Below are 16542 nucleotides of genomic sequence, written 5' to 3'. Positions count from 1 at the left end.
GGGAACGATCACATCCCTCGATCTGCTGGCAATGCCCCTACTTATACACCCCAAAATGCCATTGGCCTTCTTGCCAACCAGGGCACACTGTTGACTCATATCCAGCTTCTCGTCCACTTTCTGCAGAACTGCTGCCGAGCCATTCGGTCCCTAGTCTGTAACGGTGCATTGGATTCTTCCATCCTAAGTGCAGGACTCTGCACTTGTCCTTGTTGAACCTCCTCAGATTTCTTTTGTCCCAATCCTCCAATTTGTCTAGGGCCCTCTGTATCCTATCCCTACCCTCCAGCTTATCTACCTCTCCTCCCAGTTCAGTGTCATCTGCAAACTTGCTGAGGATGCAGTCCACACCATCCTCCAGATCATTTATGAAGCTATTGAACATAACCGGCCCGAGGACCGACCCTTGGGGCGCTCCACTTAATACCAGCTGCCAACTAGTCATGGAGCCATTGATCACTATCCGTTGAGCCCGACGATCTAGCCAGCTTTCTATCCACCTTATAGCCCATTCATCCAGCCCATACTTCTTTAACTTGCTGACAAGAATACTGTGGGAGACCGTGTCAAAAGCTTTGCTAAAGTCAAGGAACAACACGTCCACTGCTTTCCCTTCACCCACAGAACCAGTTATCTCATCATAGAAGGCAATTAAGTTAGTCAGGCATGACTTGCCCTTGGTGAATCCGTGCTGACTGTTCCTGATCACTTTCCTCTCCTCTAAATGCTTCAGAATGGATTCCCTGAGGACATGCTCCATGATTTTTCCAGAGACTGAGTTGAGGCTGACTGGCCTGTAGCTCCCAGGATCCTCCTCCTTCCGTTTTTTAAAGGTGGACACTACATTAGCCTTTTTCTAGTCGTCCAGGACTTCCCCCGATCGCCATGAGTTTTCAAAGATAATGGCCAATGGCTCTGCAGTCACATCCGCCAGCTCCTTTAGCACTCTCGGATGCAACACATCCGTCCCATGGACTTGTGCACATGCAGTTTTTCTAAATAGTCCCGAACCACTTCTTTCTCCACAGAGGGCTGGTCACCTCCTCCCCATGCTGTCCTGCTCAATGCAGTAGTCTGGGAGCTGACCTTGTTCGTGAAGACAGAGGCAAAAAAAGCCTTGAGTACATTAGCTTTTACCACATCCTCTGTCACTAGCTTGCCTCCCTCATTCAGTAAGAGGCCCACACTTTCCTTGATTTTCTTCTTGTTGCTAACATACCTAAAGAAACCCTTCTTGGTACTCTTAACATCTCTTGCTAGCTGCAACTCCAGGTGTGATTTGGCCTTCCTGATTTCACTCCTGCATCCCCGAGCAATATTTTTATACTCCTCCCTGGACATTTGTCCAATCTTCCACTTCTTGTAAGCTTCTTTTTTGTATTTAAGATCAGCAAGGATTTCACTGTTAAGCCAAGCTGGTTGCCTGCCATATTTACTCTTCTTTCTACACATCGGGATGATTTGTCCCTGTAACCTCAATAAGGATTCTTTAAAATACAGCCGGGTCTCCTGGACTCCTTTCCCCCTCATATTATTCTCCCAGGAGATCTTGCCCATCAGTTCCCTGAGGTTGTCAAAGTCTGCTTTTCTGAAGTCCAGGGTCCGTATTCTGCTGCTTTCCTTTCTTCCTTGTGTCAGGATCCTGAACTTGACTATCTCATGATCACTGCCTCCCAGGTTCCCATCCACTTTTGCTTCCCCTACTAATTCTTCCCGATTTGTGAGCAGCAGGTCAAGAAGAGCTATATATTGTATAACATCATAGAAATGTAGGGCTGGACAGGACCTCAAGACATCATCAAGTCCAGCTCTCTCTGCCAAGGCAAGACCAAGTATATGTAGATTATCTCTGATAGAGATTTGTCCTACCTGTTTTTAAAAACTTCTAGGGAAAGAGACTCCACAACCACTCTTGTAAAACTATTCCAGAGATTAACTACCTTAGCTCTGGTGACACTGTGACATTCCCCTCCGGTGTTATCTGGACCTGTGATCTGCTAGATCACTCCAATCCTTGACTCTGGGAGCCAGCGTTACCCTGCTCTGCTGTGAGAACCCCCCTACTCCTGGGCTGTTCATGCACAGCCTCTGGCATGTAAGCTGCTCCCAGCTACTTGCAAGCGAATAACACTAGCCAATATCTCTGGTTCCAGACACAACCCTAGGAACCGCTGTCTTGCAACATCCAGTTATGCCCACTGGACGCTGCAACCGTACATGAATTCTTCAATTTAACAAGGAAATTGATATGTACCAGGCTTGTTTTCTCAAGGGGAGTCTCTGACACACTTCAAACCAAACACACAGCTTCAGATAGAATAAACAAATAGATTTATTAACTGTAAAGACAGATTTTAAGTGATTATATGTCAAAGCATAACAAGTCAGAGTGGTTACCAAAAGAAAAAATATAAGCACACAGTCTAAACTCTCAGTCCTATTAGACTGGGCAGCAACTGGATTAAGCATTTTTTTTCACCCCACTGGATATTGTAGTCCTTAATATACAGGTTTGTTCCTTAAACCTGGACCAGTCTCCTGTGTTGGAGTCTTTTCTTCTTCTCAGGGTCTTGGTTGCTTGCAGCATAGGTGGGGCAGGAGAAGAGCCCAGTAAGTGTCTATTCTGTCTGTCTTATACCCTCAGTCCATGTGCTTGTAGAACACAAGTCCAGGCATGTCTGTGGGGCATTGCTGAGTCTTTCCAAGCAAGGTTGAGCAATTCCCCTAGTATGGCCTCATGCAGGTGAGTCACTGTATTGTAGCTCCCTTGCTGGACAATGGCTGTTGATGGGTTTTTTGATAGCCAGCCCGGGCGTTGGTTACTTTACTTGCTGTTGCCTCTGGGGAGCTAATATCTGGCTGATTCCCCAATTTACAGCGTACCTTTAGTGACCACCATACAACACAATTCTCATAACTTCATATGCATTACTGATACACATATATGGATAGAGAAATGACTTTCAGCAGATCATAACCTTTCCCCTGGTACCTTACAAGGCGTGCTTTATATGTTCGATTACGATTATATAAAAATGAAGAATACGGGGGTTACAGTGCACTCCCCGAAGGTATAGAATGTCCCAAACACCCACACAGATTTTAGTGGTGAGCAGCTCTAGAGAGAGAGAGGAGACCCCAGTGAGTGGGCAGCAGGGTAAATAAACTAAAGTTGGGAGGAGAAACGTAGACATTTCCAAGGTCACCCAGGCTGTCCGTTGGATCCCAGTTCTAGTGCCATCATACTGCTATTTTGCGTACTGAAGGTCTCTGCCACACTGGTGTTTTAGGCATTGGTGAAAACCTGTAGTGTAGACAGAATTTACACTAGTGCACCAGTGCCAATCAGAGTGCACATGTCCCAGTTCGAAGGTTTGGGATGGGGCGGGAACAGTGACCTCACTTAGGCCTGGGGCTGACTGAACAGTGCAGCTGGTAAGGGAGGGGCAGCAGTGAGTGCTGGAGGTATGAGCCAGGAGCACAGCCCCACAGGACTGGACACTGACTTCTCCTGACCCAGGACACACCCCCCAGCTGTGTGCAGGGACTGCAGCTGAGCTACCCTGCCAGGACAGCCCGTGCATCCATGCACAAACCACCTCTTCCTGCAGCCTAATACAATGGGGTCTGGGGAACTTTCCAAGCTGCGGGTGACAGGTCTCTGGGGTTACCGGGGTCTGTTCCTGGCTCTGTCACTGACCTGCTTGGTGACCTTGGGAAAGTCACAGCCCCTCTCTGTTTTCCTCCTACCCATTGTCTGTTTGGATTGTGATCTCTTTGGGGCAAGGACTGTCCCTCTCTGTCTGTGCAGTGCCCCAGCACAATGAGGGTGCTGATCTCAGTCATGTTCTCTGCCGTGCACAGCACGATGGGACCCTGATCACCGTCAGTGTCTGCAACGCAAGGCACAGTTTATAGACTCACAGACTTTAACTGTCAGAAGGGACTATAATGATCATCTAGTCTGACCTGCACATCACAGGCCACAGAACCTCATTCACCCACTCCTGTAATAGACCCCCTAACTTTGGGCTGAGTTAATGAAGTCCTCAAATCATTATTTAAAGACTTCAAGTTACAAAAAGCCCACCATTTACATTAGTTTAAACCTGCAAATGACCCATGCCATGCTCCATGCTGCAGAGGAAGGCAAAAAACCCACCCCAGCGTCTCTGCCATTCTGAGTCTGGGCAAAATTCCTTCCCATCTCAAAATATGGCAGTCAGTTAGACCCTGAGCATATGGGCAAGACCCAGCAGCCAGACAGCTGGGAGAGAATTCTCGGTAGTAACTCAGAGCCCTGCCCACCTAGTGTCCCATCACTGTCCTTTGGAGATACTTGCTGCTAGCAGTTGCAGATTGACTACATGCCATTGTAGGCAGTCCCATCCTAGTAATCCCTCCAGAAAGGTATTGAGCTCAGTCTTGAAGCCAGTTAGGTTTTTTGCCCCCACTGCTTCCACAACTTCACTCTGATGGTTAGAAACCTTCGCCTAATTTCAAGCCTAAACTTATTGATGGCCAATATCCATTTGTTCCAGTGCCGCCATTGGTGCTTAACCTAAATAACTCCTCTCCTTCCCTGGTATTTATCCTTCTGATGTATTTATAGAGAGCAATCATATCTCCCCTCAGCCTTCTTTTGGTTAGGCTAAACAAGCCGAGCTCTTTGAGTCTCCTCTCGTAAGGCAGATTTTCCATTCCTCAGATCATCCTAGTAGCCCTTCTCTGCACCTGTTCCATTTTGAATTCCTCCTTCTTAAACATGGGAGACCAGAATGGCCCACAGTATTTCAGATGAGGTTTCATCAGGGCTTTGTATAATAGTACTAACCCTTCCCTGTATCTACTGGAAATACCTCAGCTGATGCATTCTAGGACTGCATTAACCTATTTCACGGCCACATCACATTGGCAGCTCATAATTATCCTGTGCTCAACCAATACACCCAGGTCTTTCTCCTCCTCTGTCACTTCCAACTGATAAGTCACCAGCTTATTGCAAAAATTCTTGTCATTAGTCCCTAAGTGCATAATTTTGCACTATTAATTTTCATCCAATTTCTATTACTCCATCTTTCAAGGTCATGCAGATCTTCTTGGATGATATTCCTGTCCTCCTCCATATTGGCAGTCCCTCCCAGCTTTGTGTCACACTCCCACTCTTTGTGCCACGGTCACTAATAAAAACGTTGAATAAGATTGGTCCAAAGACTGATCTCTGAGGAACTCCACTAGTAACCTCCCTCCAGCCTGACAACTCACCGTTAAGTATGGCCCCTTGTAGTCTCTCCTGTAACAAATTCCTTATCGACCTTTCAGTTCTCATATTAATCCCCATCTTCTCCAATTTAACTGCTGGAAATGGGCCATCCTGATTATCACCACAAAAGGTTTTTTTTTTCTCCTGCTGAGAATAGCTCACCTTAACTGATCACTCTTGTTATAGTGGGTATGGCAACAACCATTTTTTTTCATGTTCTCTGTGTGTGTGTATATCTATAGATATATCTATATATATATATATCTTCCGACTGTATTTTCCACTGCATGCATCCGATGAAGTGGGTTTTAGACCACGAAAGCTTATGCTCAAATAAATTTGTTAGTTTCTAAGGTACCACAGGCACTCCTCATTCAGTTTCCCATGTGGAACTGTATCAAATGCCTTACTGACATCCAGATAGATAAGAGCTACTGCATTTCCTTTGTCCAAAAAATTAGTTACCTTCTCACAGAAGGAGGTCAGGTTTCTCTGGCATGAGCTACCTTTTGTAACACCGTGTTTTATTTATTTATAGTGCTGAAGGCTGGAAGGAGCTGTTCGCAGTAGGTTGAGAATGGCCATGTGGAGGTGGGGGAGGGGATGTTGGAGGTGTAGCTGAGATTTTGTTTTGTAGGAGTCCATGTCTCTGCTCCCTGTGGCCGTGGTGCCTTCCGTACCAAAGCAGCATGTCAGTAGACCAGATGCACATGCCATACCTCCATCTGGAACAAGCAGCATTCACTGCCAGATGGGACTGATGATTTTTCAGGAGCCCAGCTTTATATGCCTGGCTGGGGTGGATTCAGTTGGACGGGGATCTGAGGCTCTGATAGTTTGGGATGTTCCTTTTTGCATAAAAAGTTAGTTCTTTCCCTTTATTGTTTTACCCCCGCCTGTGTCCGATGTCACTCTCTTCTTAACTTGCTTTGGTTATTTCAGTTCCAGTTTTTAAATGGGATATAATAATTGTAAATCTGAATGAAAGAAACAGAACCATTTGAATTTTGGCACATAGCTGGTAGAACGATACCTAGTGAAGGTATGCTGTAAGTACCTGGTTACCTATAGCATTTTCTGATGGGATGGGTAAAACAATGTCAAAGAGCCAAAAGCGCTTTTTAGGGTGAAAGGGCTCGTCAGGTTTTTACTCTCTAGGGAGGATGTCACCGGCCAGGCCTGGCAGACTTTCAGGCGTGGTGCGCTGGATTGTATTTAGTAATCTCAAAATAAAAGGTTAAGACTGCAGGTTCACAATATCCAACGAAATGTTGCAAACAATTATACAAATAGACTCTAATGCTATTAAAACAACATGGTATTAACATTGATTCAAAACTGAAATTAAAATTATGAGATAAACGCATGAGAAGTGAACTGACACCTAATTTCCATTTCTTAATGCCTGAAATTTTGACACTCCTTCACACCATCTCTTTTTTTAAAAGCGATGCACAGCACATGGTCAAGTTAATTAATGAAAGCACACCAATTATTGACTGATTTGTGTTGCATATGCATCTGAATAAGCATCCATTTAAAACTGTGCCACTAAGTGAAAATGCATCAATACAGCTTATCTTCAATGTGTTTAATTGTGAATGAAAAGTTTCTAAATTAAATACATGGAAGGATTGTAAATGGGGAAAATACACAGAAGTGCCTCTACCCAGTCCTGTTGACTTCTAGTCCCAACCCCCCCCCCCCCCCCCCATGAGTTCTGGCCTCTTGGTCAACTTCGTTCCCAGTCCCACATCAGCTGTGCCCACTCCCAGCCTAATCCGTTTCTACTACAATTCTTCATCCCCCTCACCCAGGCAGGGGGTGGTGCTGCAGCCCCCAAGGCACCTGCGTTAATCACTGGCTCACATACTTGGGCTCTATAGATTTCAGGGAACGATTTATCAGAGTCACTGACTCTGGGAGGTGAGAGAGAGGAGAGGCTGAGAGGGAGTTTTCTCCCCACGCTCTGTAGGGCCATGTTCAACCCTGGTAGCCTCCATCTAACCTTCTGGAGAAAGCAGAGTTTGATTTAAGGATATTTACACTGTATGTTTTGCATGTGACACTAACTATTTGTGTTTGAACAGTTATAAAGATTTGGTTTTTTGAATCTCAACATTTACTGTAATTACATAATTGTTGTCTGATGACCCACATAACTTCCCACAGCTCAAAGTTGAAATTGTAAACATTGAAAAAGGGCTTAAAAATAAATATTGATATCATCAACTGAAATTAAAAAAAATAAATAGAGAAAATGAATTTTGCCAAACCCACTTAATAGCAATTGCAATATACTAGGGGATGGAAATTCAGAGCTAAGGCACCCCACCTTAATTCTGCCCTGTTGTGACACCAGGCAAATAGCCATAAGGCTACGACTAGGGCATTTTTCTGTGTAAAGTTCCAGATTAGATTATACCAATTTGTAAAGTCAGGTGAGCCCTTTCCCACACGGTATCAACTTCACTGGGTTGTTTCTCTTATTGGTTATTCCCATACGTCAATAGATAAATAAGATTCTATGAGTTATGAAGTGGCCGTTTCAGATTTCTGGTGAGTCTATTATTTTGTACTATGTCTCCGAGTCCCAGAGCTGCTGCTGTCATTAACGCATAAAGGCTTTTACACCCGTTAGTGCTGGCAAGACCCAGTCCAGTTCCAGGACTGAACCCTTGTTTTCCCATCACGTGGGACAGTCTCAGCTGAGGGGGAGTTCAGAGGGGGAGGGGGTACAAAGGGAAAAGAGTTGTTGTAGGCATGTTGGTCAGAGGATATCAAAGGGAGGGATTTTTAATGGGTGATTCTGAAATGCTGCTCCCCTCTCCTGTACTTTTTGTTACAGTGGAATGGGAATAATGGTCATGCTTTCAAATGTCTCTCTCTCCTCCTCCTACCACAATTTCCTGTTCCGCCTCCCCTTCTTGTCCATCTCCTCCAGCCCTCTCTTAGCTCTGTAGAAGCCAGTAGCTGTCTCCTGGCCTAGGCTGCTGCACACATGTATTACAGGCAGCAGTGTAGGGTATGGCGCATGCCACCTTGGTGATGTAGCCTGAGGTACACAATGAGCTGGGCCCCCTCACTGCTACTTCCAGCTGGGCCTCCTGTCCCTGGTCCAGCCCTAGCTCTTCCCAGTCTGTCCCTTCTCCAAACAGGCCCCCTCCCCTATACACTCTGGCCTGTTCCTCCACCCCATACATGTGTAACATGTACCTTTAAACTATTCATATTTTGGATGATTACATTTGTGTTACCTTAAGCTCCCCCCCCCCCCCCCCAACCACAATTTCAGTTGTTTGGTGGTGCCCCGATGGTTTTCCGTTGATGGTTTGGGATGGAGCAGGGCTGGTCACATGAGCCTTGCGTTACCTTGCCAGTTGACTAGTCAGGAGTGACGACTCCCTCTTTGGCGGATGGGCCAATCCCGGGGCCCGTTACCTTTCGTGATTGATTTTCTATTCCAAGTCTGTAAAGTAGATTTTCAGTATAAATGCTTTCTTCCTTACATATGACTCATACATTGATCTCTCAGTCATTATGATCTTGACCAGTTATGAGCTCCCTGTAGACACCTCACACAATCATCCTCCAAGGGATGCGTTTGCTGTGATGGGTTTGTCAGGTCTCAGGTGAGAGCTGCTGGCAAAGACCAAGTGACCCTTTGCCAAGGGATCTCTGTGTCACTGTCTGACCCCTGTAGACCAGGGAGAGGACAACTTCCTACCAATGGCCTTCAGGACAACTGCTGAGTTCTCTGCAGAGCCTTCAGGACAACTGCAGAGCCTCCCGTCCCCTCTCCATTTTCCTTCTCGGTGTGCTGTCTGGGATGCTGCCCACTTCCTGCTCCCCAGGCCACCTTGTATCTACTCCATGTGCCACGCTGCTGGTAGGCCCGATTGAGAGACTATCGAGTCCATCAAACTGGTGCCAAACTTCTGGGCCTCAGGCCTTCTGGGGTGCACCTCTCTGAGTCCAGTTGCCCCCTCCCCCTGGGGTGCTATGGGGGTTTATCTTTCTAGTGTGTCAGAGCTCAACCCTCTGGCTGAGACCTCAGGGCACTTTCTTCCTCTCTTGGGGTACCAGGTGAAACAGCGAAAGAGCTGACTGTCAGCAAACAAGGGTAAACCTGAAACAGTTTTCTTAGGACAATGACGGGGAGAATCCCCCAAAGTGACTCCTTCTATTCTCCTCTTCTCTGGCCTTTGGTTCATAGAATTGGAAGGGACCCTGAGAGGTCATCTAGTCCAGTCCCCTGTACTCAAGGCAGAACTAAGTATTATCTAGACCATCCCTGAAAGGTGTTTTGTTCAGTCTGCTCTTAAAAATCCCCAATGAGAAAGATTCCATAACTTCCCTATGCAATTTATTCCAATGCTTAACCACTCTGACAGTTAGGAAGTTTTCCTGATGTCCAGCCTAAACCGCCCTTGCTGCAATTTAAGCTCGTTGCTTCTTATCCTATCCTCAGAGGTTAAGAAGAACAAATTTTCTCCCTCCTTGAAACAACCTATTATGTACTTGAAAACTGTGATCGTGTCCTCTCTGTGTTCTCTTCTCCAGACTAAACAAACCCAATTTTTTCAATCTTCTCTCATAGGTCATGTTTTCTAGATCTGTAATCATTTTTGTTGTTCTTCTCTGGACTTTCTCCAATTTGTCCACATCTTTCCTGAAATGTGGTGCCCAGAACTGGACATAGTACTCCAGCTGAGGCCTAATCAACGTGGAGTAGAGTGGATGAATTACTTCTCGTGTCTTGCTTACAATACTCCTGCTAATACATGCCAGAATGATGTTTGCTTTTTTTGCAACAGCATTACACTGTTGACTCCTATTTAGCTTGTGATACACCATGACCCCCAGATCCCTTTCTGCAGTACTCCTTCCTAGGCAGTCATTTCCCATTTTGTGTGTGTGCAACTGATTGTTCCTTCCTAAGTGGAGTACTTTGCATTTGTCCTTATTGAATTTCATCCTGTTTACTTCAGACCATTTCTCCAATTTGTCCAGATCATTTTGAATTTTAATCCTATCCTCCAAAGCACTTGCAACCTCTCACAGCTTGGTATCATCCACAAACTTTATAAATGTAATGGAGAGACTCTGTTACTGGGAGAGTTTCATCCTGGTGGGAGAGGGCTAGGCCTGTACTGGAATAAGGTCACTCTGTGCTTCACAGTGTGGCGGAACCTAAAATGTCCTTTAGCAGGGGAAAATCCTAGGGGGAATCGGCTTGTTGAATGGAAAAGAGCCACATCTGAATTCTCTCACATTGCCCTTCTCGCCCTGGCAGGCTACAAAATAATGTCCAGGTTTTGCTCCAGTTTATCCCATCCACCCAGGGAGAAGGAAGTGGCTGCATGGAGCTGGCTCAGGTAAGGGATTATCAGGGAGCTGGTGATGGGTTCTGCTTGGAGGGAGAGGACCAGTAAATGCATAGGAGGGTTGGAGCTGCTAGAGCTGATGGGAGGCAGGAAATATTTAGGGTGGAGAAAGGGAGGGGACAGGATGTGACAAACCTGCTAAGACTTGTGTAATCTAGGATGTGATGGGTTGTCACCCCTGGGGTGCAATCTGGGGGCTTCTGGGAACCGCTGTGCCCTCTAACTCAAGCTGGGCTGGCCCTTCTCGCATTGCTTTGCTGGAGATTCAGCCAGCCTCTCCACGCCCTCTTATCACCCAACAGTAGGTGGTGCCATACATCCAACTAAGCTACCAGAGTGCTTTACCTAAGCCACTCGAGGACAGATAGAAGACAACAGCCAATTTCCCAGCTCCCCAACCTTGCACACCTGCTGTTATATAAATCCAGAATTATACCATCTTATAGTGCACAGGGATAAAGCATAAAACAAGTTTATTAATGACAGAAAGATAGGTTCTAAGTGATAGCAAACAAATCAAAGAAGATTACTTAGCAAATAACCAAAAACTCAAACTAAGCCTAACATACTAGATGGATAGAATTTGAATTAGCAGTTTCTCACCCTGACTGATCGTACAAACAGTCCACCAAGTTTCGATACACAAGCTAGAAATCCCTTTACCCTGAAACCAGCGCTTCCCCCAGTTCAGTCTTTGTTCCTCCGGTGTTTCCAGGAGTTCTCTAGTGTGGGGAATGAGGCCAAGAGATGATGTCACACTCCACCTTATATAGCTTTTCTATATGGCGGGAGCCCTTTATTCCAAACTGAGTCCAGTTTGTGGAAAAATACAGGTACCAAAATGGAGTTCAGTATCATGTGGTCTGTACACATGCCCTGCCGAGTCATAGTAGCCATGACTTATAGGCTGGCTGAAACATTCACAGGAAGGCTAAGCTCTTCCACGGTCCATTGTCTTTGCTGATGAGCCATCAGCACTGTCTGGCTTCTTCATTGTTGTACCTGAAAGGCTAGTTGTGGGTGTTACCCAGAGTAAGCACATTTGAAATACAGCTACATAGTCAATATCCATAACTTCAGATACAAACGTGATCCATGCACACAAATAGGATAATCATATTCAGCAAATCATAACTTTTCAATGACATCATACATGACTCATCTTGCACAAAATGCATCATAATTATGTCCTAATCATATTATAATCATACCACTACGCTGAATATGGGATGTAATGTCAGATAGGGCCTAATTTCAAGGCACAGGAGTTGGGAATGGAACTTCCCCTCTTTGTGGAACAGGAAATAACCCTCCAGCCAGGGCTGGGAAAACTTCCCAGACTGCCAGTGATGGAGCCTGAATCTACTGACACTTCATTAGTTACCACCACCCTTAATCTTTGTGGCAACTGCAAACTTTATCAGTGATGATTTTATATTCTCTTCTAGGTCATTGATAAGAATGTTAAATAGCACAGGGTCAAGAACCAATCTTTGCAGGAACCCACTAGAAATAAATCCACTCGACCGTGGTTCCCCATTTACAATCAGCATTTTTAATCTCTTTAATGTATGCCATGTTTATTTTGTATCTTTCTAGTTTTTTAGTCAAAATATTGTGCTGAACCAAGTCATACACCTTACAGAAGTCTAGGTATATTACATCAACAATTTAGTTGCAACCAAACTTTTGATCTCATCCAATAGGGATATCCAGTTAGTTTGGTAGGATCTATTTTCTCTAAACCTTTGTTAATGGGTACTAATTATGTTACCCTCCTTTACTACTTTATTAATGAAATCCAGTATCAGCTGCTCCATTCTCTTGCCCAGTATTGATGTCAGACTGACACTCTTGTAATTAGCTGGGTCATCTCTTTTATGCTTATTAAATATTGGCACAGCATTAGCTTTATTCCAGTCTTCTGGAATTTTGCCAGTGTTCCAAGTCCTAATTAAAATCAACATTAACAGTCCACCAGGCTCCTCTACCAGGTCTTTTAAAACTCTTGGATAGAAGTTAAATGGACATGCTGATTTAAACATGTCTAACTTTAATAGCTGCTGTTTAATGTTCTCGTTGGAAAGGAAAGAGTGTCATCGTCAATATCTTATGAAATGAGTACATCATCTCTTTTTCTCCAAATCCATAATAGATATATTTATTGAACACTTTTACCTCTTTTGCATTATTTTTGATACTTCTGCCATTTCCGTCTAGTAATTTACCACTACCATTGTTAGGATTAATTTTGTACTTAATGTGCTTTTTAAAAACTTCCTTTTTATTTTCATTGATTAGTCATTGATTTCTGATAGCTTCCCTTACCTACTAGCCAGAATTGTGGAAAATTGGTATGTGATAACTGTGAAGATCCTACCTCCGTCTGTCGGCTGGGGGACTCAGAGTTTCTCTCTTTCTACCCTCTGGTGCCTTCTGGTTGCTCTAAGCAAGGTGGGGTGGGACTCTGTTAACATGTGCATCCTGGAGCTTCCATTTACCTGGTGCTGCTGTTCCGTGAATAGTGGAGCTGTGAGTATGGCAGCAGGCACTGAGTGTTGGACTCTTGCTCTTTCAGGGGCCAGTGTCTTTTGAGGAGGTGGCTGTGTATTTCACCAGAGAAGAGTGGGCTCTGCTGGACCCCGCTCAGAGAGCCCTCTACAGGGATGTCATGCAGAAGAACTACGAGACGGTGGTCTTGCTGGGTACGGAGTCCTGTCCCTTAGAATCATAGAATATCAGGGTTGGAAGGGACCTCAGGAGGTCATCTAGTCCTACCCCCTGCTCAAAGAAGGACCCATACCCAATTTTTGCCCCGGATCCCTAAATGGCCCCCTCAAGGACTGAACTCATAACCCTGGGTTTAGCAGGCCAATGCTCAAACCACTGAGCTATCCCTCCCCCCCTCTGTTAGTAGAAGCTGTGGGGTCTCTAAAGTAGTAATAACTTTATACTTTTATTCGTCATACAAGTTTTAACAAGTTTCCTTGCCCCCCTTTTTTTGCTTTATCTCCCATCCACTAGAATAATTTTTGGACATGTGCCTTTTTGGTGCAGTCAGTCATTTTAAAATTGTATTAAATGTAACCTTATTGGATACATTAATAACAAGAGCTTTCATGCCTTTTCCTCATTTTAAGAGGAAAATATGCCACCTGTAGAATTCTAAATTGAATAAATAGGTGTATGACTCATGTATGGCTTCTGTGACAGTCAGATGAGCTCCTTTTTTGATAGGAGAATATATAATGTTGCCATTCAGGAGCCCATGGGTGAAGGGAGAACAGAGTCGTAGAAAGGGAGGAGAAGGGGGGGAGTAAATAATTCTGGGGTGCCAGGACATGGGGAGGGTGTGTGCAGGATTAGAGCTAAGAAGTAGCAGGGAGGGATGAGGCAGTGAGAGACGAGGAGGGAACACAAGAAGCTCCAAAGGTGCCGGGAGGTGGTGCCAGCTGAGAGTAATGGGAAGAAGGGGAGGGGAGTGTGGAGGAAGGCACCCAGGAAGTAGGCTGGGTGGGTCGGTGGGAGGGAGAAGAGGTTTGGGGATCTAAATCTCTGGGGGATCCCAGACGTTTAGCCTCGAATCCCTACCCAGGCCTTGTTGCTTTAGAGCCTGCACTCCAGTTCTATTTCCGTTCAGTTTCACTTCATTATACATATTTTCCCCAAATATTATTATTTTAACTCTTAGAATCATAGAATATCAGGGTTGGAAGGGACCTCAGGAGGTCCTCTAGTCCAACCCCCTGCTCAAAGCAGGACCAATCCCCAACTAAATCATCCCAGCCAGGGCTTTGTCAAGCCTAACCTTAAAAATATCTAAGGAAGGAGATTCCACCACCTCCCTAGCTAACACATTCCAGTGTTTCACCACCCTCCTAGTGAAAAAGTTTTTCCTAATATCCAACCTAAACTTCCCCCACTGCAACTTGAGACCATTACTCCTTGTTCTGTCCTCAGCTACCACTGAGAACAGTCTAGATCCATCCTCTTTGGAACCCCCTTTCAGGTAGTTGAAAGCAGCTATCAAATCCACCCTCATTCTTCTCTTCCGCAGACTAAACAATCCCAGTTCCCTCAGCCTCTCCTCATAAGTCGTGTGTTCCAGTCCCCTAATCATTTTTGTTGCCCTCTGCTGGACTCTCTCCAATTTTTCCACATCCTTCCTGTAATATGGGGCCCAAAACTGGACACAGTACTCCAGATGAGGCCTCACCTATGTCGAATAGAGGGGAAAGATCACGTCCCTCGATCGGCTGGCAATGCCCCCACTTATACATATCAAAATGCCATTGGCCTTCTTGCCAACAAGGGCACACTGTTGACTCATATCCAGCTTCTCATCCACTGTAACCCCTAGATCCTTTTCTGCAGAGCCATTTGGTCCCTAGTCTGTAGCGGTGCATTGGATTCTTCCATCCTAAGTGCAGGACTCTGCACTTGTCCTTGTTGAACCTCATCAGGTTTCCTTTGTCCCAATCCTCCAATTTGTCTAGGGCCCTCTGTATCCTACCCCTACCCTCCAGCGTATCTACCTCTCCTCCCAGTTTAGTGTCATCTGCAAACTTGCTGAGGGTGCAATCCACACTATCCTCCAAATCATTTATGAAGATATTGAACAAAACCGGCCCCAGGACCGACCCTTGATACCGGCTGCCAACTAGACATGGAGCCATTGATCACTACCCGTTGAGCCCGACAATCTAGCCAGCTTTCTACCCACCTTGTAGTGCATCCATCCAGCCCATACTTCTTTAACTTGCTGACAAGAATACTGTGGGAGACCGTGTCAAAAGCTTTGCTAAAGTCGAGGAATAAGACGTCCACTGCTTTCCCTTCACCCACAGAACCAGTTATCTCATCATATAAGGCAATTAGATTAGTCAGGCATGACTTTCCCTTGGTGAATCCATGCTGACTGTTCCTGATCACTTTCCTCTCATCTAAGTGCTTCTGAATTGATTCCCTGAGGAGATGCTCCATGATTTTTCCGGGGACTGAGGTGAGGCTGACCGGCCTGTAGTTCCCAGGATCCTCCTTCTTCCCTTTTTTAAAGATGGGCACTACATTAGCCTTTTTCCAGTCTTCCAGGACTTCCCCCAATCGCCATGAGTTTTCAAAGATAAAGGACAATGGCTCCGCAATCACATCCGCCAACTGCTTTAGCACTCTTGGATGCAACGCATCAGGCCCCATGGACTTGTGCACGTCCAGTTTTTCTAAATAATCCCGAACCACTTCTTCCTTCACAGAGGGCTGGCCACCTCCTCCCCATGCTGTGCTGCCCAGTGCAGTAGTCTGGGAGCTGACTCAGTCCCCCTGAGGAGAGAGTCGCCGACCACCACCACCCGCCTCCTTCTCTTGGGAGCGGTGGTCGTGGAACCCCCAACCCTAGGACAGTGCATCTCATGCCTTCCAGTCGGCGGAGTCTCCTTCTGTTCCCTTCCCTCAGATGTATCATCTAGTCCACTCTCCGCATTAGTACCTGTGGAGATAACATGGAAACGGTTACTTACCTGTATCTGCGTTGCTGGTACATGGATGCTCCCCTTTCTTCTTCTGGAGGTCACATGCTGCCAAATTTCTTCACCGTCCTCCTGTCCCCGCTGCACAGCCTGCTCTGAATCTTCAGAACATTGTGTCCGTAGAAGCATATCCTGACGTCTGTCCAGGAAATCTTCAGTTTCTCTTATGCAACGCAGGGTCGATACCTGTTGTTCCAGACCTTGAAATGGAGACCAGCTTGCACTTTGTACAGATAAAGTCGCTTCTGTCCTGTGGAAGAAGGACAAACATGGCACATCCAGTGCAGGGCACAACAGCTGAACGCCCCCATCCATATTCTCTTTCTTCTACGAGTTCACTCAGGAGTTGTAGTAACTACTCAGAGAA

The 16542-nt window shown here is 45.6% G+C and overlaps 2 protein-coding genes across 4 annotated transcripts in view; one reads left to right on the top strand and one right to left on the bottom strand.

Annotated features, from left to right (window-relative positions):
* The window catches only part of LOC125629205 (uncharacterized), a 262178-nt gene that overhangs the window by 25011 nt on the left and 220625 nt on the right, over positions 1-16542 (bottom strand). The gene's annotated exons all lie outside the window — the stretch shown is intronic.
* LOC142068327 (uncharacterized) overlaps positions 1-16542 on the top strand; it is a 35509-nt gene that overhangs the window by 3538 nt on the left and 15429 nt on the right. For 2 of the 3 annotated variants that reach the window (XM_075124100.1, XM_048834547.2), the window contains exons 2-3: positions 10560-10641; positions 13229-13355. The exons of the other annotated variant lie outside the window; for it this stretch is intronic. In XM_075124100.1, the coding sequence (XP_074980201.1) occupies positions 10560-10641; positions 13229-13355 (209 nt within the window). The remainder of the gene's footprint in view (positions 1-10559; positions 10642-13228; positions 13356-16542) is intronic. 3 annotated transcript variants of the gene reach the window in all.

This window comes from Caretta caretta, chromosome 28 (genome assembly GCF_965140235.1).
Source record: "Caretta caretta isolate rCarCar2 chromosome 28, rCarCar1.hap1, whole genome shotgun sequence".
Classification (NCBI taxonomy): domain Eukaryota; kingdom Metazoa; phylum Chordata; order Testudines; family Cheloniidae; genus Caretta; species Caretta caretta.
The sequence above is the reverse complement of the archived record's forward strand: the minus strand, read 5'-3'. Positions and strand labels throughout refer to the sequence as shown.